At 40.8% G+C, this 22,901-nt stretch overlaps 1 protein-coding gene and 1 non-coding gene across 2 annotated transcripts in view; both read right to left on the bottom strand.

The window, feature by feature from the left end:
- The window catches only part of EFHC2 (EF-hand domain containing 2), a 233,751-nt gene that overhangs the window by 10,816 nt on the left and 200,034 nt on the right, over positions 1–22,901 (bottom strand). The window contains exon 14 of the mRNA XM_007955608.1: positions 11,239–11,344. Within this exon, the coding sequence (XP_007953799.1) occupies positions 11,239–11,344 (106 nt within the window). The remainder of the gene's footprint in view (positions 1–11,238; positions 11,345–22,901) is intronic.
- TRNAY-GUA lies at positions 3,625–3,714 on the bottom strand. The gene is given in 2 exon segments: positions 3,625–3,660; positions 3,678–3,714. It is a non-coding gene; the product is annotated as a tRNA-Tyr (tRNA).

The following is a 22,901-nucleotide window of genomic DNA, read 5'->3' as shown; positions in this document are numbered from 1 at the left end:
CCTCGGAAGGAAGGTTGGGCAATCCTACTTTCGTAGTGATACTGCCTCGGAAACCCAAGGAGGGGTCGCTATGAGTCGGGGCCAACTCGACGGCACATAACAACAACAACAACAAATGCCTAAGAAGACCACAGCACAGCTTAGCAAAAACCAAAGCTAGTTCTTGGCAAACTGTGGATGGATCAGGAGTCTCCCACAAGACTTCCAGATAACTTGAGTGGTAGTACCCAAATTTCAAAACAAAATCAAACTTACTCTGGAGCATAAACTATACGTACCACGTAGCATTTTCTAGAAGGGGGAAGAACTACAAAAGCCATAGTAAAATTCTACAACAATACAAAGTCATGATTCTAAAATGACTGGGAATCTGTCTCCAAGAGGGCCCAGGATACCTTTCAAGCAGGCTGCCACTAGAGCCACTTAAGATGTCAAACAAGTCGGCCATAAATTACTTGTTTGTCAATGGTGAAAAAATGCAGCTGCGGATCTTTAAAATCACACCCCCGTGAAATGGGACACAGAGATGGCACTGGGTGGCAACCCAGTAAATTGCAGCAGCCCAAGATGGACAACAAAGCCATGTATGAGCTAATGGGGCCTGGATTTATTGGCTTTGACATTTTTAAAAGGAAATTTAATTGGATTGTGTCTCCTTTTAATTTAAAATTTTCGACTGTAGTACCGGTCACCAGATGCATGAAGAGAAAAGACTGGGCGCCAATTAAATTCCACGCTTCACTGAAACAAGGTTATTTTTCTTTCTCCCAAATGTAAGGCTGATGGAGTAACATTAGTGATTTCATCACATTACCACCCCCCCCACTCACTTAGAAGAAGAAGTTACCATTGAAATACCTATAAATTTGTAGAAAAGGCCAGTAGTATTTATGGCTTGAAATTATAGTTTTCTTCCTTTCAGTTAGATTTTCTTCCTTCTAGTAAGGTTGACATGACCTTAGAAATAATTAAATTAGGTTGACAAAACATAATCTTAAGTAGTATGAAAATAATAAAACGTATTAGAGTTCAGTGAACTGAAACTCATTTTGAGCAAAGAATTTTGCAAACACTTCTTGAGACAATCAAAGGCATTTGCATACCTTAAAAAAAAGCTCATATATGAAACTGAGATTTGCTTATATTCCTATCCATTTTTGTCTTTACAGTAATGCCAGTATTTCACAATCACTTCCCTTTGTGCTATACAACGCCACTATCAATAGTCTTGTCCTCTATGTGTGAGTATAGCTAAAAGACAAGTGTAGCTTCTAAACAAGACCCTTTTCCTTGAAAGTGCACTTTGGCTCAAGGAAAGTTTTGAAGGAAACATGGTGTTTTTCCATCTAGTGATAGGCTTATGTGTACAATTCAAGTAGATGTCACTCCCCACTTTAAATAAAAATGGATTCCAGCAGCATCTTGTCCTATTAGGTGATTGCTTTATGTTAGGTTATAGTTACGTGTGTTCATGGTCTTTGCAATCAGCTTATAAGCATTTGAAAGTTAGATAATGAAAAAGGAAGATAGAAGAAGAATTGATGTGTTTGTACTATGCTGTTGGTAAAGAATACTGAACATACTGTGGCCTGCCAGAAGAACAAACAAATCAGTCTTAGAAGAAATACAACAAAAATGTTCCTTAGAAGCAGGGATGGCAAGACAGTAACTCACTTTAGACACATCAGTAAAGACCAGTCCCTCTAGAAGGACATCATGTTTGGTAAAGTAGAGGGCCAATGAGGTGGAGTGACACCCTAGGTGTAACAATGAACTCAAACAGACAAACGATCATGAAGGGAGCACAGGACCACACAGCATCTTGTTCTGTTACAAATAAGATCTCAATGAGTTGGAGCCAACTTGATGGCAACAACTTACTATGTGTTTACCAGTTATCTTTTAAATCTAATGAGAATGATTAATAACTTTTTATTTCAACTTTTAAATTCAACTATGAATATTAGAAATAACTTTGTTTATTTGAAGAGTTGGCACAATCCTTAGCTATATAATCCTCACTTACCTTTAAGGATTAAGCTGATCTCAGTTTCCTATCCATAAACTGGGAATGATACTTATTCTCAAAAGGTTATTGGGACAATAAAATGTTACAGGTTATTCTATTATCCAAATACTAAAAGATCCTCAAGAAGTAGGATGTCCAAATGTATCCCAAGGTATTCTCAACTGCCCCTACTTCCCACTGCCAAGGCTATATATATCATCCCATTGTGACAAGAGAGAGCTTTTGAGCTGACTGTTAATGCTTCTGCAGTTACAGTGCTCATAAAAGAAGCTATATCCAATTTTTCTCAGAAATGTCAAAAGATAAGACATCAGTCACACAGTGTAAGTTATAAAGTTTATATGAGAACCGATTTCATGTTATTTTCTAAAATGTGGCTTGTGAGATTGACCAGACAGGTTCTAAACAGCAGGACCTATTTTGTCAGTTTTACAGCTACCATCTGTGAGCAAACACAATAGAATCGAAATGGAGTTTCCATGATATGACAGTGCCAGGGCAACATGATGTGACCATAGATAGTCACATAATGGAGTAAGAGTGAAATTATGGCCCGGATGGTTCACCCAGGTAGGACCAGGTCAGGGGCAGCCATAGGAGGCCCCAGAAAATCCTGGCCACAGGCCACAGCCTTCCTCAATTCACTTAGGAAAACCCTCTCTTACTGAAGGCAGCAGAGCTAATAAAACTAAACTAGCTATGGCTGTAGTCTTCTTTTAAACTTGTTTTGTTTGACCTTCCTCCTTTTAGCTCAGGCCACTTGACCATCACACAGTGGGGAGTCACATCTAAGTAGATGGACCAGTCCTGACATCCAGCAAATCAAGCCCCAGGAGCTACCAGTGTGGACCTGGCCTTATGCTTTGGATGTGAGGCTTGTGCCTTTGAGCCCAAGTCTGTTCTAGTCACAGACTATGCTGGGTTATTCTCTGCCCTTTTCTCCCTGGCCTCGCCCCTGAGGGGCTGCCATTGTGGACTGCATTACTACACAAGCTTCCTTGCTCTCTGGCTTCTGGGTGGCTTTAGCCAATAGGAAGCAGCAGCTGTTGTTGTTGTTATGTGCCGTCGAGTTGGACCAGACTCAGAGCGACCCCTCCTTGGGTTTCCGAGGCAGTATCACTACGGAAGTAGATTGCCCCATCTTCCTTCTAAGGAGTGGCTGGTGGGTTTGAACCGCCAGCCTTCTGGTTAGCAGTCAAGTGCCTTAGGCAGTACGCTACCAGAGCTCCCTGCAGGAGATAGGAAAATAGGAGTGAGAGATCACGGTACTTATTCCACTCCCCTTCTCTGTACTTTCCCTGCTAGGCCAGGGTTTAGCAGTGATGACAAGGCTGTATTCCTCTACCTGCTGCCGCAACTCCAATAGCACCTGTCCCTCCTGCCCTTTCAGTCTTGTTGTTGTTGTTCTTATGTACCATCGAGTCGGACCCAACTCACAGTGACCCCTCCTTGGGTTTCCGAGGCAGTATCACTACAGAAGTAGATTGTCCCATCTTCCTTCCGAGGAGTGGCTGGTGGGTTTGAACCGCCAGCCTTCTGGTTAGCAGTCAAGTGCCTTAGGCACTATGCTACCAGAGCTCCCAAACGTCAACTCTTCCTTCAAGCCGGAATCGAACCAGCGACCTAAGGATGACCAGGATGGAAAAGCCTACAGTCCTCCCCTCTACCAGCTGAGTTATTGAAGGAAGAACTTAGAGATGGTAAAGGCTTCCTGCTCCTGCTAGTGTCTGAGTGAGTGCTCCACCTCCTGATCAGTCCCTTAACCCTACCCACTCCTCTGTTAAACAGTCCCTTCATTAAATCCAAGTCTATGACTCTAAACGTGCTTCCTTCTGGGACCTCAATGGTCTAAGGATTTACCCTGCTCTGTTCTCTTGGTGAGACTGAAAGCTTGGTTCAAACCTGCTGATGGGCTCCATCTGATTGGTTAAATGTTGCTAATTTCTGGATTCCCCCTCATTGTGTTCCGTTTTGGAGGGATATCCTGTTAGAACTCCCTGATACGCTGCCCTTTCCATCCCAGGTTTTGTGTCATAGACCACCTCTCCACTCACAGTCTGCTTGGCTGAAGCCAATGGTCCTGCTCCTGAATTTTGTCTCTTCCCTGTGTACCCCACACAGCGCAGTTAATCCAGCTAAGACCAAGAAGGTGTCCCAAGCCCTTATTTCACATCATTTATCCCATCCATACTGATGCACACGTAACTTCTGTTGAAGCTCATAGTGAGGCCTACTCAGCCTTCACTGGCCAAGATATCTTTTTTCATTTCTCAGTCAGATCCTCGTTGGGGGAAGAGATCTTGATGAAGACAACATTCTACCCATGAGTAAAGACATCCAAGCTCCATGTGATGACTGGTGCTGGTAATGTCTAAAGAGTTGTCCAAGGCATCTCGGGAACTTTAGCCAGACCCAGCCTGCCCAGCTCTTAATACTGGAGGAAATACATACCTGTCCAACCCCCAACCTTCACTTAGGGTATGCTTCCATACATGGCTCAGCCTGCCACTCCTTGTTCTCAGTAGAACTTTAATCTCATTCCTTATACTTGGGGAGGTGGTAAGAGGGGTATCATTTTCACAACCTGGTAGACTGTGCACTGAAGCACTACACCTGACCCTTTGGCCATGGCAGACTCCCTCAGTGTTGGTCATCCCTAAAGCTCTAGGTGAGAGGTTTTCTCTGTTCAAGTGGGCTACAAAAATCTACACATCTGGTCTGACCTCTCCATAGTCCCTTTTGGCAATAACCAATGTCCTCTCAGTTCCCTGCCACAGGTGAAAGATCAGACATTAACTGAGGAACAGGGGAAGAGAGGAGGCTATGACCACACTGTCAAGCTCCCAGCTGACACCAAGAACAATCCACAGGGACTTCAAAAGTGGATGAGTGCCAAGCTCTGTGATGCATGCTGTGATGTATGGCCCCAAATCCCCTTGGGGAAGAACCTGGTGCCACCCCAGCTACTGTGAGTGCTATGGGAAAAAAGCCTTCAGCTGTCAACCCTTTCAGAAACTGTCTCAGCTACAGAGCTGTCTTGGCTGCAAAGAGCAACTCTGTCCAATATCATACCCCTTCCTGGACCAGCCCACAGACTACGTTTAGTTGATGTGGTAGGATAAGAGCCAAGCCATTTTGGTCTAACTCAGGACAACTCTGAAGGGCTGGTCTGGCTCCAGAGTTCCCTGCAGGTCAGCCAAGACTGTCCTTGGGCTTGCATCACAGTTCAACTTCTTCCTGTGCCCACTCTTGCTTCTTTGCCCTCTCTTCCACAGATGTTGATCCCAAGGACACTAATAAACACTTTGTACATTAGATTCCATCTACTTCTTGGAGAACTCAACATGTGACAAACTCTGACTCAAAAATATCTCAATAATTAAATATTGACATTTAAGCACACTTGAATGATTCAGTAGATACTATATTTTTCACTATTTATTCTTCTGTATGAACTATGTAATAAATATTATGCTCAATCCATTCACACTAAATATTTTCACATGAAATTACAGAGTTACTAGTAATATTTCCAAACTATCTTATATCCTTTTTATGAAATAATGACAAGCTCAGGAGTACCAGAGTGCTGAAGCTTCTCTGGTATCTAGTTAAGTTCTCATTTTTTGCTAAACTGATAAGATATAATGTTATATCCATATTTTTGTTTGTTTTTTTAACTGGCTATAAAGGAATGGCCCCTTCCAAGTGTCTCCACAGTCTGAAACATTAAGGCTTGGCTGGCAGAATTGATGTTTGATGGTTAATTTTATGTGTCAAATTGGCTAAATTATGCTGCCAAGTTGTTGGGTCAAATACTAGTCTAGCTGCTGTAATCAAGTAGTTACATGTGATTACCATTTAAATCAGTTGGCCCTTCTAAGATGCAGCTAATGGTCTCTCATCTGAAGTGAAGGAGCTCTGGTAGCATAGTGGCTAAGGCACTTGACTGCTAACCAGAAGGCTAGTGGTTCAAACCCACCAGCCACTCCTCCAAAGGAAGGTTGGGCAATCTACTTCCATAGTGATACTGCCTCAGAAACCCAAGGAGGGGTCGTTATGAGTTGGGTCCGACTCGATGGCACATAACAACAACATCTGAAGTGAAGAAGAGTGAAGAAAACCAAGGGCATTTGGAAACAATCAGCCTAGGATATGATGGACCTCGAGACCAGAAGAACTAGATGGTGCCCAGCTACCAATACCAACCACTCAGGAAGGGATCAAAACTGGAGATTCTGGAGAGTGGGAGGACAAAGGTGGAACAAAATCAAAAAACACAATAATGACCAGAATTACTGATCAGATGGAGTCCGGTGGGAGCCCCAAGACTATGGCCCTGGGATATACTTCAGGCCTGGAATAGGATGTAGTCCCAAGGACTGGTTCTCAGTCCAATTTTAGAAAGACTTACATGCCGAACACCCAACCCAGGGTAATGCACCCACCTACTCTACAGAGATACACCCCTTGGAGCAATCAGCCATGGGGCACCAGAGGGGCAGCATTCACATGGAGGGAAAGCTGGACAGAAAGGAGTGCATAACTAAGAAGGCCACAGGGATGGGGGCGGTCATAGGAAAGGGAGAAGAGGAGAGTGGGTTAGGGTTGGGGATGGTAACCAGGGAGTGAACCAAATGTACACGAATTGCTGAATGTAAAATAAATTCTGCTCTGTAAATTTGCATCCAAACACAATGAAAATAAATAAATAAATAAAAACAAATAATTAATTAAATTGGTTGGCCTTAAGTAAAGCAGATTACCTTCTGTAATGTGGGTGGCTATCATTCAATCAGTTAAAGGAGGAAAAAAAAACCCAGGAGTACTTCCTATGGTGTAATCTGCCTCTGGATAATAAATAGGCATATTTTCAGAACTCCCCCATTCTTCACTCTCCCCATCTACCGACCTACAGATTTTGAGACACGTACTTGTAGGAACCTTGAGCCTATGGCCTGACCTATGGATTTTGGACTTGCTAGCCATCAGCCCACCACCATCCCCCCACCAATCATATCAGCCAATTCTTTAAGATAAATCAATATGCTCTCTCTCTAAATCTCTCTATATATATATACATGGAAATATCTTATTGGTTCTGTTTCTCTAGAGAACCCTAAGACAGTAAGTGACCCTATGAGTGAAGTTCTTCTCACTCGATACGAATAATCATTGGAAGAGCCTACTGCTGAATCACAGGCTCTTTCTGATGTTACATTCCTGGTCTGCAACTGTTCTCACTCTTACCTTTAGGGATAAAATTGTCCATCTCAGCTTTGGAAGGAACTGATCAGGGCTCAGACCCTTGACTTGAGGAAGCTAAGGCATTTCCATTTTATAAACAATAATAACATTTAAGCTCTCAGTATGGGACAGGTATTGTGATAAGTGTCTCACATTTATTGACTTTCTTAATCCCCACAAGAACTCTGATGGAAACACTATTATTATCTTCATTTCTGAGAAAGAGAATCCTCAAAGTCTGAGTGATTCATACAAAGTCACCCAGTTAGTCAATCCCAGAGGTAAGATCTGAACTCAGGTCTGTTTGACTCTAGAACTTCTCCCTCTTCTGTATCTCTAAATTACCTGAGGTCCATGGCGTAGTAGTTGTCTCAGTTGACTGAGTTGGTAAGTGATAAAATGGGGATGGGGTGACTAAAGGGAGAAAGGGTCTTTTGCCTTCCTTTGGAGTGGCCCCTCTTCAAGTGTGGGTAGTGGTCCCTTAGTGAGTTATGCAATCAATTTAAAGGATTGCAAACAAAACTCAAAAGAGAGAAGAACAAAAGAAGGGGAGAGAAAAAAAGGAAGAGAGAAAGACAGAAAAAGAAAAGAATAAACCATATTGTACCACATGTAGATAGAACACTATTGTTTTGTGAAACTTTTATTCTGTCATATATGTGCATGTTGGGATGCTATGAAAAAAAATGTATTCATTACTGTGGATTGTAGTACAAAAAGGTGATTAAATTTCATCCAAACTCAACGATCATCAGGGAAATGAAAATTAAAGGAATAAGATAAAACTTTTCACATATCAGTTTGGCAAAAATTAAAAAGATTGGCAACATACAGTGCTGCTGAAGCTGTAGTGAAAAGGACATTCCCTATGCTACTTGTGGGAACATGAGTTACTAAACCTTTTTGGAGAAAGAGAGATTGGCAACAATCTACTGAATTTCAAATAATACATTCACTCCTCACTTATCAATATGGTTGTGTTCCAAAGACCAGTCCCTTATGCAAAAATTGGCATCATGTGAAATGGCGGATTGACCACATCAAATCACAAAATGGAGGATGACTACAACATTACATAACTGCCAAATTACATCATTATATAACTGCCAAATTACTGAGAATCATAGCCCAGCCAAGTTGACACCTAACCTTAACTATCACAACCAGCATTACTCTTGCCAGACACCTTGGTGTTCCTTGCTGCCAGATGTATATTGTTAATGAACAAAACTGTCAGATAGTAGATTTTTTTTAACTATTGTCATAAACGTACAGTGTCAGATAATGAGATAGTCGATAAGCGGGCAGGTGTATATGCTTTAAACAAGAAATTCCCCTCTGGAGCAACTTTATATATGGAAAAAAGGACACAAAGATTAAGTCATAAAATTATGTACTGCAACATGTTTCCAGAGACAAAAATGTAGGAACAATTTGAATGTCTAACAATAGAAATATAAATGAAAAAATTACTATAGCTATTAAATAACTTAGGTCAGTATATATTAAACTGCAAGAATTTCCCATGACATACAATTAAGAAAATGATGCTACAGATAAATGCACGTGGTATGATATTTTTGTACCATAAAGTATGGAACCTCCCCAAATACAGGTAAATATACCTTGTTCAGTATTCTATGAGTATGGAGAAAATTTAACACCAGATGGTCAATGCCAATAAACAGCGAATATCTTTGAGTGGTAGACTGGGTGGGATGGAAATGGAGAGAGAGAAGTAAAAAGCAAGGAAAAGAAAAAAGGCTGCTACTGACTGACAAAAATAAGCATATCATTCAGGATCTCATGGGAAATAGAATACATATGCAAACTGTGGTATGTGTTCAGGAAAAGAATCAAGGGACCCTGCAGTTCCCCCAGGGTCTGTAGCAATGGGGAGCCCTTACTACTACCTAGGGCTGAAGGGAAGGGGGGCATGGATACCAGAACCTGGAATGGACAGCTTTATTCAGAGAACCTCGAGACAGGAGCTGTGGACATTGGCAGGACCAGGGAGTCAATCTACAATGACTGTCAAGGAGAGAGATGATTTGTTTCTCCTCCTACTCTGTGCTGATGCATCTCATTGGCCAACCCAACTAGAGGCCAAGGGGCAAGAGAAGCCACTGATGCAGTCCACAAAGGCCAGCTGCCCAGGTCTAAGAGCAGGGTAAGAGAAGGACAGAGAGCAGTCCTAACAGGCTAAGTGGATAATGTCCAACACAAAAGACTGTAACAAACGAAAAGGTGGAACATAAGAGTCCTTCTACCATTTTACTTTATATAGGTAAAAGTGGGATATTCTCATGGGTAAGAAATAAAAGGTTACTTGGGCAAATGAACTTAAACCTCCTTTTGGTTAACAGCCAAGCGCATTAACTGTTTGCAACACCCAAGAATAAACACTTTTTAAGTATTTGCTATTATTAGAGTGGTGATGGGGCTTCAAGAGCTTTTTAATGGATAAGCCTGCCTCCATCCCACCTCTCCAATCCACCCATCATCTAGTTAGAGGAAGATGCCTAAAGGGCATCATGTTATTCTCTTCCTTAAACTTGGACAGTGTTCTCTAGACAGATAAGGGCAATATTCAAACAATGTGCCTCTTATGACCTCACCCTAATTTCTAGCCTCATCTCCATTCCTCCACATGTGCTTTCATTCTGGCCACACGAATCCCTTCTTGTTCTACACAGGTGCCATGCCCCAGGGTCCCTGTTGGGAATGCCTTTTATATACCGAATCACTTTCTTATTTTACTAACCCTTACTATATTCATCATTGAAACTTCAAGGGTCATCTCCCCTAAAAATACATTCTGATCCCCCAGTCTGATTTAGGAGCAGCTTCCTCTTCATCCCATAACATCCCATAAAGGTAGGATCAGCCCATACTCCAAATCAGCGTATATTGATTCTCCCAGGAGCAGTGGGCCCCTCAAAGGCAGCAGTAACGATTTTTGTCTCTGAACCACAGCACAGAGCAGAGAACCTACTGTGAGTAGATACTCGATCATGATTTGACTGAGGATTAAATGTGTAAATTAACAAGTTAAGTAAAACTGACCCTAAATCACTCAGCTAAGTAAGTGGCAGAGCCAGAATTCAACCCCATCTCTGTTTACTCCAAAGGCCCTTGCTGTCTCCCAAACATCTGGAAGATCTAAGGCCACCCCTGACACTCCAGAGTAGCTACATGCCTGAGGGAACTCCCCAGGGCACTAGACCAGTTCAGGCCAGAATGAGCTGGTCAGCAGTGACCCAGAGGAATAAATGCCTCCTTTCTGGGAGTATCAACTACATGACATTTGCTTTATCAAGGGACTTTCCCAAGAAAATCAATTTCTGGAGCATGTTAAAATACAAACAAACCACCACCCACCCACCCACTCCTTAAAGACAATTGGTCCAAAGAAATCTTAGAGAATTCAGACAATTCCACAATGTTGAGAGCACCATCTGATAGCATGAACTTTGTTTTCCCTAATGAAGGATTTTCTACTGAATTTTTATTTTACATTTGGCTCCACTGTGAAATGTGCTTCCCCCATCTGCATTGCTTCATTCAGGGCAAACCTGTATACACAGACACAGAAACACTGGGGATTCTTAGCATATGTACCATTTAAGATTTGCTCTTATGGCTTATGATGATGTTACCAGAATCCCTTGAAAACAGTGTTTCTATCTACTTATAATTATAACCTATTTTCCATATAATTGGATACAACTAAGGTTGAAAAAATTCAGCTATATAAGAAAAGTCCTGCTCTTAGAGAGCAGATGTTTGCTCAGCATGGCAAGTGAATTAGCCTTTAGCACAAATACTCAATAGCACATAAACACTCTTTTCAAAAGCACTGATATTAATATTTTACATTGAACAACAATTTTCAAATAAAGGATGTTAAAAATGCAAGGGAAGCAGCCACAACTGGTTTTTAAAATCGCTATTAATTTTACCTCTGTATTGTACAACACTATTTCCCATTCGATCATTGAATTTGTTCTCCAGTTCAGGGCAGAGAAAAATGAATGATAATTTACTTGTTTCTCACTGTCTTCAAACCTGAAAATATAATTTTATGAGTTGATTTAATACGCAGGAACAAAATATCACTTCAGCTTTACTATAAAAACAATATTCTTTACTGCTTCAATAGCTGATGCCTTTCTTATATATCACTAGTTCATTATGATTTTTTTTTTATTTTCAAGAATGTAAACTCATGGAGAGAAGGGATCTCACTTACCTAATTCACCAAAGTATCCCAAGCACCTAGATCAGTGCTGGCACTTGGTAGGTGTTCAATAAATATTGGTTATACTTGCCACAGAAACAAACACTCATTCAGTAACTAAGACCATCTTTATATTTTGTAAAGAATATTAGAGGGTCCCTTTAGCTTAATATAGTGAGGCCTTATGGCACAGTTGTTAAAGCACTCAGCTGCTAACTGAAAGGTTGGAACTTCAAACCCACCAGCTACTCCACAGGAGACAGATGTGGCAGCCTGCTTCAGTAAAGATGTATTGTCTTGGAAACCCTATGGGGCAGTTCTACTCTGTGCTGGAGGGTTGCTATGAGTCAGAACCAAAATTACAGCAGGAAGTTTGGTTTTTGGATTTTTGATTTCAGTTTAACAAAAACCCACTGCCATCTAAATAACTCTGACTCACAGAGACCCCATTGGATGGCATAGAACTTCCCCCTGGGTTTCCAAGGGTAGCAGACTGCCTCATATTTCTCCCATGGAGCAGCTAGTGGGTTCAAACCTCCAATTGTTTGGTTAGCGGCCCAATATTTTAACCACAGCGCCACTAGAGCTACTTTTTAGTTTAACAGAGTTGATATTGTATGTCAAATAAAATGTCCTATATTTTTAAAATTGTATGTCTTTTAAATCTTTAAGGGAAGCCCAGGTTCATTTTGTCTACTAATATACTTAAAAAAAAAAAAAAAAAAAACCTAAGCCAAACTCACTGAATCGATTCCAACTCAAAGCAACCCCCTTTGGGTTTCCGAGGTGGTAAATCTTTACAGGAGTAGATTGTCCAGTTTTCCTTCCATGGAGTGGCTGGCGGGTTTGAACCGTCAAGCTTCTGGTTAGCAGTCAGATGCCTTAGGCTCTATGCCACCAGCACTCCTTGTTATTAATGCTGGTTATACAGAATAGAGCCTGAGACTCCCATCTTGCCAAATAGCTCTAAAAGGCATTTTTATCATTATTTTTTTAGCCATTAAAAAAGGAGTTATTTAGATCCGTATTGGCTGCCATAGAAAAATGTTCATGATATATTGTTGAGTGGAAAGGTTATAAAATAGTATGGAGAGTTATGATTCTACTTTTCTTTTATATTTACATAAAAAGGCACAGAAAAAAATCTAGCAAGCAATGCACTTAAGTATTAAGAGTAGCTATCTCTGGAAAGAGATTATGATTTTTGCTTTCTTCTTTTAGACTCTTCTGTATCATTGTTTTAAGTTTCTAATCAGAAAAAATTAAGTCTATTTTCGTTTTGGAAGCAAATAAGCAAATGATTATCCTATACCATAAAACTATAGATCAAAAATCACTAATTTGTTTGACTATTTCCTAATTATGGGTATTGGCTTAAATTCATCCTTCATCATAATGGAGTGTGGCCATTAAGGCATAATTAATTCCAACACAATTGCTATAGTGATCCAAAATAAAATATTTCTTATTATAACCTCAATACTACCTATTCTGAATTTGAACACAATTTTGCCAATCTACAGACTGGTAAAATAACACCATTTTTTTGAAGATAAAAGTGGTTACTAAGGCTTTGTTCCAAACACACTGCTCCAGGCTACTGCCATTCTCTCAGGCTCTCCAACTCAAGATGACATCCCTCCAACCAGCAAGTAAGGTACAGAAGTTAGTATTTAAAGGATGATTGGTGAATAATTAATTATAAGAAAGCCTAGTGATAATAAATGTAGGAAAACAACATACTCATAATCAGTTGAAAGCTGGGCTTCGAACCGGTTCTTCCCAGTTCAGTCATGACCAACAAAGTGAACCCAGGACAGACCAGAATTTGCAAAATGTGGGTGCCTTGAACAATAACTGGAAGGGGAAAATTACAGGTAAACACCCTGCTAGAAACTTAATATCCTTCTTGGAAAACATGGGCAGCATGAACGTTCCATAGCAATCTAATCTTGACTGGAAGAATGGGAAACAGTGATGTCCTTCTCAAAAATGGTGGCCGAGGGTGGCACTCTGAATGTGGGTCGCTCTCCATAGAACTTGTGATAATCCAATAGCCTGCATCAGGCCCCTGAAAGGGCTCACTACACCTCTTCTGAGTCTCCCATTCCAGGGCTCTGACTCGTAATTTTTCCCATTCTGGTAATTATCCCAAGCATTAACATTTTGCAAATTCCAGTACATCCCAGTTTTGCTTCATTGTCCATGACTAAACCAACTCAAACTGGTTTGAAGCCCTGCTTGAAAGACTGGTCTCGTTTTTTCTTTTTTCAAAGTACTAAGAAAACTGGTTCACATTTAAAACTAATAAAATATTAGCAGCAATAAATTAAAAGTTACAAGTTAGAGTCATATGGATATATCAATCTAAACAAAGTGCAAAAAGCACAGTGATCAGAAGAGGGGAAAGGAAATTATGAATTATTTTGTGTACATTTTCTTAGGCCAAGGGTTCTGGGATATAACTCCAATGTGCTGTCCCTTATCATTTGTATCCTTTGAATTTTGGCTCACTCATCACATGCTCTGTTTATGGAAATATTTGCAGCCAAAATGTATGTGTTTAGGGGAAGAACTAAAATTGAATGAATGTATTTTGCAAGAAACTTTCCTTTAGCATGTACCTTGAAGAAAAATACACCCACTCCTCATCAACTGGGTTAGGGTACAAAGGAGAGGTCATTATGCAAAATTTTGCAATATGCAAAAATAGAAGATGAGATCACATGAGATCACAAAATGCAGAGCACTACATTACATAACTGCCACATTACATCATTACATAACTGCCACATTACATCATTACATAACTGACAAATTACATCATTACATAACTGCCAGATTACATCATTACATGACTTCCAAATTACATCATTATATAACTTCCAAACCACTGAGAATCACAGCCCAGCCAAGATGACACATAACCTTAATCATGACAGTCAACGTTATTTTCACCTTGCACCTGAGCCTTCATTATATCAGATACATGTCATTAACATAAAAAATTGTCAGATAGTAGATTTTTTAGCATTGTCATCATTGCAAAATGTCAGATAATGAGATAGTAAGTGTGGAGTAGGTATAGTTCTTAATAGTTCAAGCAGGAGCTGAGTTCAGACAATGAGATTATTAGGACCTTTGACTTTTATTTTAAGGAAAATGAAGAACTGCTGGAGCCTGTTGTGTAGAAAAGTTATGGAACCTATCTTATATTTTCTAAACATTACTCTAGCTGATATACTGAGAACAGAATGGAGGGGGCAAGGCAGTTAGCATTCTTTTGCAGTAATCCAGATGAGAGATAATGGCAACACAGACGAGTGTGGTGGCAGTGCAGAGTATTGGGGAGCACTCAATTCTGAACATTATTTTTAACATAGAACCAAACAATTCATAAAGGATTGTACATAGTGCATAAGAGAGAAAGTCAGGATGACTGCAAGGATTTTGCTTCAGCAACTGGAAAGATGGAACTGCCCTAACTGGGATGGGAAAGACTGCAGGGGCTTCCGGTTGAGAGAAAAGATCAGAAGTTTCATTTTGAGTATGTTACATTTCAATGGGAAGTGAGCAGTTGGATATATGAGTCTGAAGTTCAGGGAAAAGGTAAGAGTTGAAGTTGTAAATGTAAGTCATTAGCATATAGATGGTATTTAAAGCCATAAGACTAGTTGAGATCACCATGAAATAAGTTTCTTTATCTGTCTTATTAACTGTCAGGAAATTCCCATTACATCAATCACAGGCGGCACTTATGAAATTCTACAGATTTCAGAAATTTAATGTCCTAGTAATTTGGGAATCATTCAAAGGTCTCTCAAACAGATATAAGATTACATCAGACTTCATCCTCATGTACAATCCCCTCCTGTGGATTCCACCATCACACCATAGTACAACTCTATTTCTCTCCATCTCCCCTGTGCTTGTTGTTAGTTGCTGATGAGTGGGCTCCGACTCATGGCGACCCTACATACGAAAGAACACAATGTTATAAGGTCCTACATCATCTTCACAATTGTTAGTATGCTTGAGTCCATTATGTATTTTGAGTGCCTTCCTACTTAGGGGGCTCATCTTCCAGCACTATGTTGTTGTTGTTGTTGTTGTTATGTGCCGTTGAGTTGGACCTGACTCATAGTGACCTCTCCTTGAGTTTCCGAGGCAGTATCACTATGGAAGTAGATTGCCCCATCTTCCTTCCGAGGAGTGGCTGGTGGGTTTGAACCACCAACCTCCTGGTTAGCAGTCAAGTGCCTTAGGCACTATGCTACCAGAGCTCCCAAAAAACAGCTACCAACTGACTGGCATGGAGTGGATTAGACTCCTAGGGAGCCCTCCTTGGGTTTTCGAGGAGGGCTGAGTCCAGTAAGAGGCAGCCCGGTCTACCTGGTGAGAAGCGGCTGGTGGGTTTGAACCACCAGCCTTGCACTTGGCAGGCGACTGCCTTAGGCCCCAACAATATTCTGATGTGCTCCGTAAGGTTTTCATTGGCTAATTTTCAGAAGCAGATCATCAGACCTTTCTTCCTAGTCTGTCTTAATCTGGAAGCTCTGTGGAAATCTGTCCACCATGGGTGACCCTGCTGGTATTTGAGATACCACTGCCATAGCTTCCAGCATCATAGCAACATGCAAGCCACCACAGAATGACAAACCAACAGATGAGGGTTAGCTATCTCCCCTCCAAACCAAAACCAAACTCATTGCCATCAAGTTGATTCTGACTCAAAGCAACCAGGATTGGGTTTCTGAGGGTATAAATCTTGATGGAACTAGACTGCCCCATCTTCCATCTGTGGCTATCACTCATTCCAAATCACCATCATCTCTCACTTGAATTACACGAGTAACTTCCTATCTTAAGCTCACTGCTTCTAGCATTACCTTGCTAAAGACCATTCTCAACTAGAGTGATCAGATCAATCACATCTTTGCTTGAAATCCTCCAAAGGCTCCCAGACCATGTAAAACACAAGCTAAAGTTCTTATCAAGGCCTACAAGATCCTGTGTAATCTGGCCAGTGCTGACTTCTCTCATGTTAAAACTCTCTCCCTATTTACAATATTCTGGCCACACTGGCCTTTTTTAATTCCCTGACCATATCAAGTTGCTCCCAGAATTCAAGGTATTCAGTCCTTGTGCTCCCTTTGTCTCAGTTCAAATGGTACTTCCTCAGTGAGGCCTTCCAGAACTTCCTCTTACCTAACTGAGCCCCCATGCTTGACTTTGTATTTGCCCTGGATGATAGCTCTGGAGCTTACAGGAAATTTTCTGGAAGTCACCAGGGAGAGTCCTATTATTGCACCTTGCTACACCATTATTTCATATTTAATCATGCTTACCTGTTACCCCTTAGCTCCAGCTCTCCTCCTTGCCTAGCTCCTCACATGCATGACTCAACACATTAACTGTTTGCCCATTTAGAAGTACAACAAATGGAATCAAATGATATTCAGAAAAGATCAAAAGAGGTAAATGAAAAAGTACACAGCCCAGAAATGATGTATATAACTTTGAGGGATAAAAATTTGAAAGATTTTACCTTTCCAAAGTCCCAGAGGCAGGCCTTAGAGAACAGTTGAGCTAATAAGCTAAAATACTCCAAATTTTTCTTTCTGGTTCTATCTTAGAGGATCTCAATGGATATAGGAATCTTCACCAAAGGGAATCAGGGGAAAAGAACAATGAATCTTTGGATTAAAGGGGATAAAGCAAGCTGATTCATCTTGAAAAAATTCTGCTCTTGTGGAGTACACAGAGTTGCAGTTAATCATGACAGATTGATCATAAATATTTATCTCCCTTTGGAGTTTGGTTTAGTTTTTGTTTTTTTCTCTCAGAATCCAATCAAAATGACAATAAAGATAATAAGCCACAATGGCAAAGAGAGCTGAAGAAAGACAACAGTGAACATGAGATTTCGAAATATTTTACAAGATGGAGAGTAGATCAAGGATGGGTAACTAACTTGGCAGAGCCTAGGAAGCTGAACTCTAAATGCCTATGGGGGCAGAGGAGGCACTGGGAGACCAGCCAATGTGCCCACAAAACCCCTGAGACGCTTAGCGATTGCAGACACCAGGCACCAGTAAAGGGAAGAATAAGGTGTGGGGTTGAAAACAAGGATTGTTTGAATGCCTGAATAAAGAGCAGCTGTATTCCCCAAGTACTTCTTAGACTGTATTCCTCTGTGTAGAGAAGTAGAGGCTGCTGTCCAGAGAAGTTAAACTAAAGAAGTTCTAGTCTTGAGTAGATCAAACATAATGGAGAACAGAGGAGAGCATTATACACTGAACTTGGAGGCTCTCAGACCCCTTCCTTCCTCTTTCCTATTTCCAGAATGCCAGTGGCCATGCTAAAACTCACCTCCCTTCCCCATCCCATCCTCACTCCTATATCTGCAGGAGAAGACTTGATACTTCTCTAAACCAAAAAAACCAAACCCACTGCCATCAAGTCAATTCCAACTCATAGCAATTCCCACTGGGTTCCAAGACTGTAAATCTTTATGGAAGTAGATTGCCGCTTCTTCCTCCAATGGAACAGCTGGTAGATTCAAACTGCTGACTTTCTGGTTAGCAGCCAAATGTCTTACCCTCTACGCCACCAGAGCTAGATAATCTGAATAGGCTCAGAGATAAAATATACAGATTCTGGCTTCTAGGGATTCCCTAACAAAATGAGGGATCAGACCTGATCCTTGGCAGAGAAACTCACCAGTCAACAAGATCCATCAACAAAGCTTCCAATATTAATGGTAAATGCTAAAACAGTAATGGGGGGTGGGGAGACCACAGAAACAAGATAATTCAGGGAGAAGAGAGAAAGATGTGAGATAAGAGGATTTATTATACTCATAGAAAAGAACTGATAACTATTAAAAAGGAACACTCAGAAAGTAAAAACAAACAAACAACTACTATTGGAATTAAAAATATGATAGTAGTAAAAAGATGCAATAGAAAGGTTAGAATATAAAATTGAGGACAATTCCTTAGGAAGTAACATCAATAATGACAAAGAGAAAATTTGAGAAAGAAAAGATCCTAACTTGGATCTAAATAACAGGAATTTGTCATAAAAGAAATGTGAAACTGGGGGTATGCTTGAACAATTTCTCTCAGAAAGATCAGCACAAGGCCGGTCCCCATGAGGCGGAGGTTAAAATTGTCCCAAATATCCAAACTACCATGCCACTCCATCATTTCAGACATTAACTCCTCCTCTCAGTAATTTCCCCAGTCTTAGGGTTCTGTATTTCTCTGTAATGCCTCACAGAACTCACAGAAACCCAAGGGTTCGTCTCATGTAGTAGTGGTGGAGGCTAACAGGCTGGTGAGTCCCAGATCTGTGAGTAGGTCTGGAGGATTCTCCCAACTCTCGGGGTTTGATGAACCTCGATCAGCAGATCAGATGATGGCTGCTGTCCCAAATCCAGGGGTGAGATGAGGATGAGACAAGACGCAAAACCGGAGCAAGAGGAGGGCGAATCTTCCCAGGAGATTCATAGGTATACCCTCAAAGAAACTAAGGGTGGTGATTTGAATTATACCCTCCAGCAAGGAAGGACTCAAGAAATATTCCACCTGTGTTGCCCCAACAGAAATAACCTAAGTGGATGGCTTTAACAATCAGCAGCTCAAGGCAAATCCCATCACATCATTATAGGGAACTACTACTACCAGCTGCCCAGTCAAGTTGATACCTGACCTTAACTACCATACCACCCCAAACAGGCATGGATAATGGTATTTACAATACATCACAGAATGGAGGACAATGGCTAGAAGGGCCACATCAAGCAATTCACCACAGGGGAGAAAATTATTAAATAATTAATGGAAATTTTCTTAGAACCAAAAGCCAGAGTCTCTAGATTGCAAGGGCCCAGAAAGTGCTATGGACAATTAATCCATATATAATCCCCCCACCCCACCCCACCCACATACAGTCCTGTCAAGATGAACTTCTAGAACACCAGGGCTAAAGAGAAGATCCTAAGAGCATCCAGAAAGAACCAACAGTAATAGGAACCAATATTATGCTGAATTCTCAATCATTGTAACAGTTGGTAGATAGTATTTGAAAATGATAAATCAGGAAACAGCAGCATGTGCATAGAATATAAATGCCTGAAGAAGCAGCGAGAAGGGCTGAAAGTGGCTGCTTCCTGGGAATGGGGATGGAGTGTGGGGAAGGATGTGGCAGAGATTGCTGTTTTCTGTAATAATAAGCTTTTTAGGATGATTTGGTTATTTTTAACTATGAGTGCGTATCACGTTTTCATACAAATAAAAGTTTTATAAGTATAAAAAGCAGATGAGTGACTTTAAAACATGCTTTTCAAGTTAGTAAGCATGTAAAAGTGCAATAAAGGAACACTACTAGTTGGAGGCATGTTCCTGAGGAATTCGTCTCTCAGTCTTCCTACCTGCTTCAAAATTCCACATTCAGCCTTCTCCTCTGGATGATAATATTGTGAGATTTGCCATGCTATCATATGTTGTATATAAGATTAACCAATCGCCATCAAGTTGATTGCATTTCATGGTGACTCCATGTATGTCACTGTAGAAATGTGATCCATAGAATTTTTAATGGCTAATTTTTGAGAAGTAGAACACCACAGCTTTCTTCTGAGGTGCCTCTGTGTAGACTTAAATCTCTAACTTTTTGGTTAGTGGCTGAGCACATTACCCATTTGCAATATCTAGGAACTCAGTGTATAACATATACTACATTTAATATATACTAGGCTTGTTGGCTGGTGGTTCAAACCCATCAGTCACTCCTTGGAAGAAAGATTGGGCAATCTACTTCCGTAGAGATACCGCCTCGGAAACCCAAGGAGGGGTCTCTATGAGTTGGGATTGATTCGACGGCAGTGAGTTTGGCTTTTTTTTTTTTTTTTTTTTTTTTTTTTTTTTTTTAGTTTCGGCTTGTTAGATGAGGTTTTCAGAGAAAGAAGATCTAGGACCCAAATGAGAGCTCTAATTCTAAAAATAATACAAGCTGGATGAGTAAGAGATGTGGGGAGCAGTTCAGTGATGGGAGAAAAGTTTGACTCAGGGGAAGAGTGAGGATGGGCAGGTCAGTGCCCACATTTATCCCTAAATGTTCTTCCTCTAGTCCTATCTTGTGGAGGCCCCTTCTGTCTCACGACCACAGGCCATCATTTCTCAAATCCTATTCATCCTTTCAAAATTTTTTGGGATAGCCTGTGAATCACATAGAAAATCTGTCTCCTTACTTTATGGTCATGCTGTGCTTCTGATCAAAAATGTTACCTTACTGATTCCCCACCTGAACCCCTGACTTCGCTCCTCTCCAAATGACAGTTTGGCTCTTGCTAAAACTCTGATCCATGGTCAAAAGATGAAGATTCGCCACTCTGGGGAAAATTCTTTAAAAAGGCTTTGAAGGCAATTCCAAAGAAGAACTTTCTATGGCAACATTGTTGGAATCAGTGCATAGCCTTCCAGGGTGACTGCCCTAAAGGGCAACACTAATTCTGGCTTTTAAGCTTTTCTGTGCTTGTTAAAAAGTCAGCCTTGTTACTTTAAAGTCCCAGCTCACAGTGCTAAAGTATTTTCCTAAAACCTCCATAAATTCTTCATTCCCTTTGATACTTGGGCACTCTACCATTTCCTTTACTATACAAACTAAGAGACATGTTTGTGGGAGATGGGGGAGAGGAGGCAATTTTTCTGGTTCCTCTCTAGATAATAATGACCCCCAACATGCTTTCCAATGTCTTGCTTGGTGGGAGTTCTTACAAGTGAGTCTAATGTGACATTTGACTGATGCTCGTGCTCCTCCTCCCAAAAATGATGAATGACTTAAAACTGCAGAAGCCATCCATCTCCTTGCCAGTGGGGAATAATGCTGAACTGCTTTATTTCCACCATCTGTGGAAGGGAAAGGCTTAGAGTCAGCTGTATTTTGCTGAAGAGTTACATGGGCTTCCTTCTAGAGAAAGACCATCTCCCAATTTAGAGGAGAGCAGCTGGGCTGCATGCCCAGAGGTAGACAGGAGGGGGAGAGGGGAGGGCAGTGCAGACATACTGTTGACTCATACAGTTGCCTTTGGTTTCAGTTCACTACCCAAAGCACCCAGGGGTGTACCCTCAAACACATAGTGGATTTCTTAAAGATCAAATACTTGATAAAAAAGAAGAGTTCTAGGCTACTATATCAGTTGGTCACAAAAATGCAAACTTGGCAAGATGGCATTGCCCCACGTTGCCAAAGACTAACTCTGGATATTTCTAAATGGCCAGGCCTCTAAATTTCAATTCTGATTCCAACATAGATCTTAGTGAGAAAGATTACAGTTGCCAAGCCTTGACCAAACACATGGTCAATGCTCTGTTTGTCCACATAGTGTTACATTTTTTTTTTAAGTTTCTAAAACTATAAATCACCTTATACTTGAAAATGTGGGAAGCCACACCCATGTTCATCACAGCACCATTTCCAATAGTCAAAAGATGGAAACAACCTAGGTGTCCATCAACTGAGGAATGGATAACCAAATTATGGTACATACACACAATGGAATACTATACAACACTAAAGAATAACCTAGAATCTGCAAAATACCACATAAAATGGATAAACTTGGAGGACATTATGTGGAGCGAAATAAGTCAATCACAGAAGGACAAATATTGTATTAGTCTGTTATCCTAAAAGTCAAGGAAAGGTTTATCTATGGAAGGAAATTTTCTTTGTTGGTTACCAGGGGTGGGAGGTGAGGGGAGGGAACACTGTTAGATAGCTAGAGATAAGTATTGATTTGGGTGAAGAGAAGGGCAATGTACCAAATGTGAGTGATCAACATGGTGGCATTGAGGAAGAGGAAGACATACAGAGGTGCATGGAAGGTACAGACAACAAAGATGAACCCTTTTGCACATACAGTACTGTGTTGTCAGTGAAGGAAAGCATGGGTATATGGGTGGATAGATGGGTAGACAGGCTGAACTATTAGTTATATCTATGAAGTGGGGAGTGAACCCAAGACCATGTATAGGGTTGACAGACAATGATCCCATAAGTATATTTGTATGATCTGTAAGAATTCCCAGGTGTATAGTAGAGTTGACAAGGGACAAGGTTGTAGTCACTTCTTGGTCACAGTCAGCTACCCAGAGGGACCGAGTAGTTGAACCTGTGGGCTCTGGACCATAGTCACAGGAGACACCAAGCTCAACTGGCATAACATACTACACAAAACATTGTTCCACCTCCTACTTTGGTGAGTAGCAACTGGGATCTTAAAAGCTTGCAAGCAGCCATCCAGATACAGTGATGGATCTTTCCTCATCCAGAGCAAAGAAGAATGAAGGAAACCAAAGATTCATGGAAACAGTCAGT

Source organism: Orycteropus afer, unplaced genomic scaffold, assembly GCF_000298275.1.
Source record: "Orycteropus afer afer isolate SDZICR_OR568_19922 unplaced genomic scaffold, OryAfe1.0 scaffold00517, whole genome shotgun sequence".
Classification (NCBI taxonomy): Eukaryota; Metazoa; Chordata; class Mammalia; order Tubulidentata; family Orycteropodidae; genus Orycteropus; species Orycteropus afer.
The sequence above is the reverse complement of the archived record's forward strand: the minus strand, read 5'-3'. Positions and strand labels throughout refer to the sequence as shown.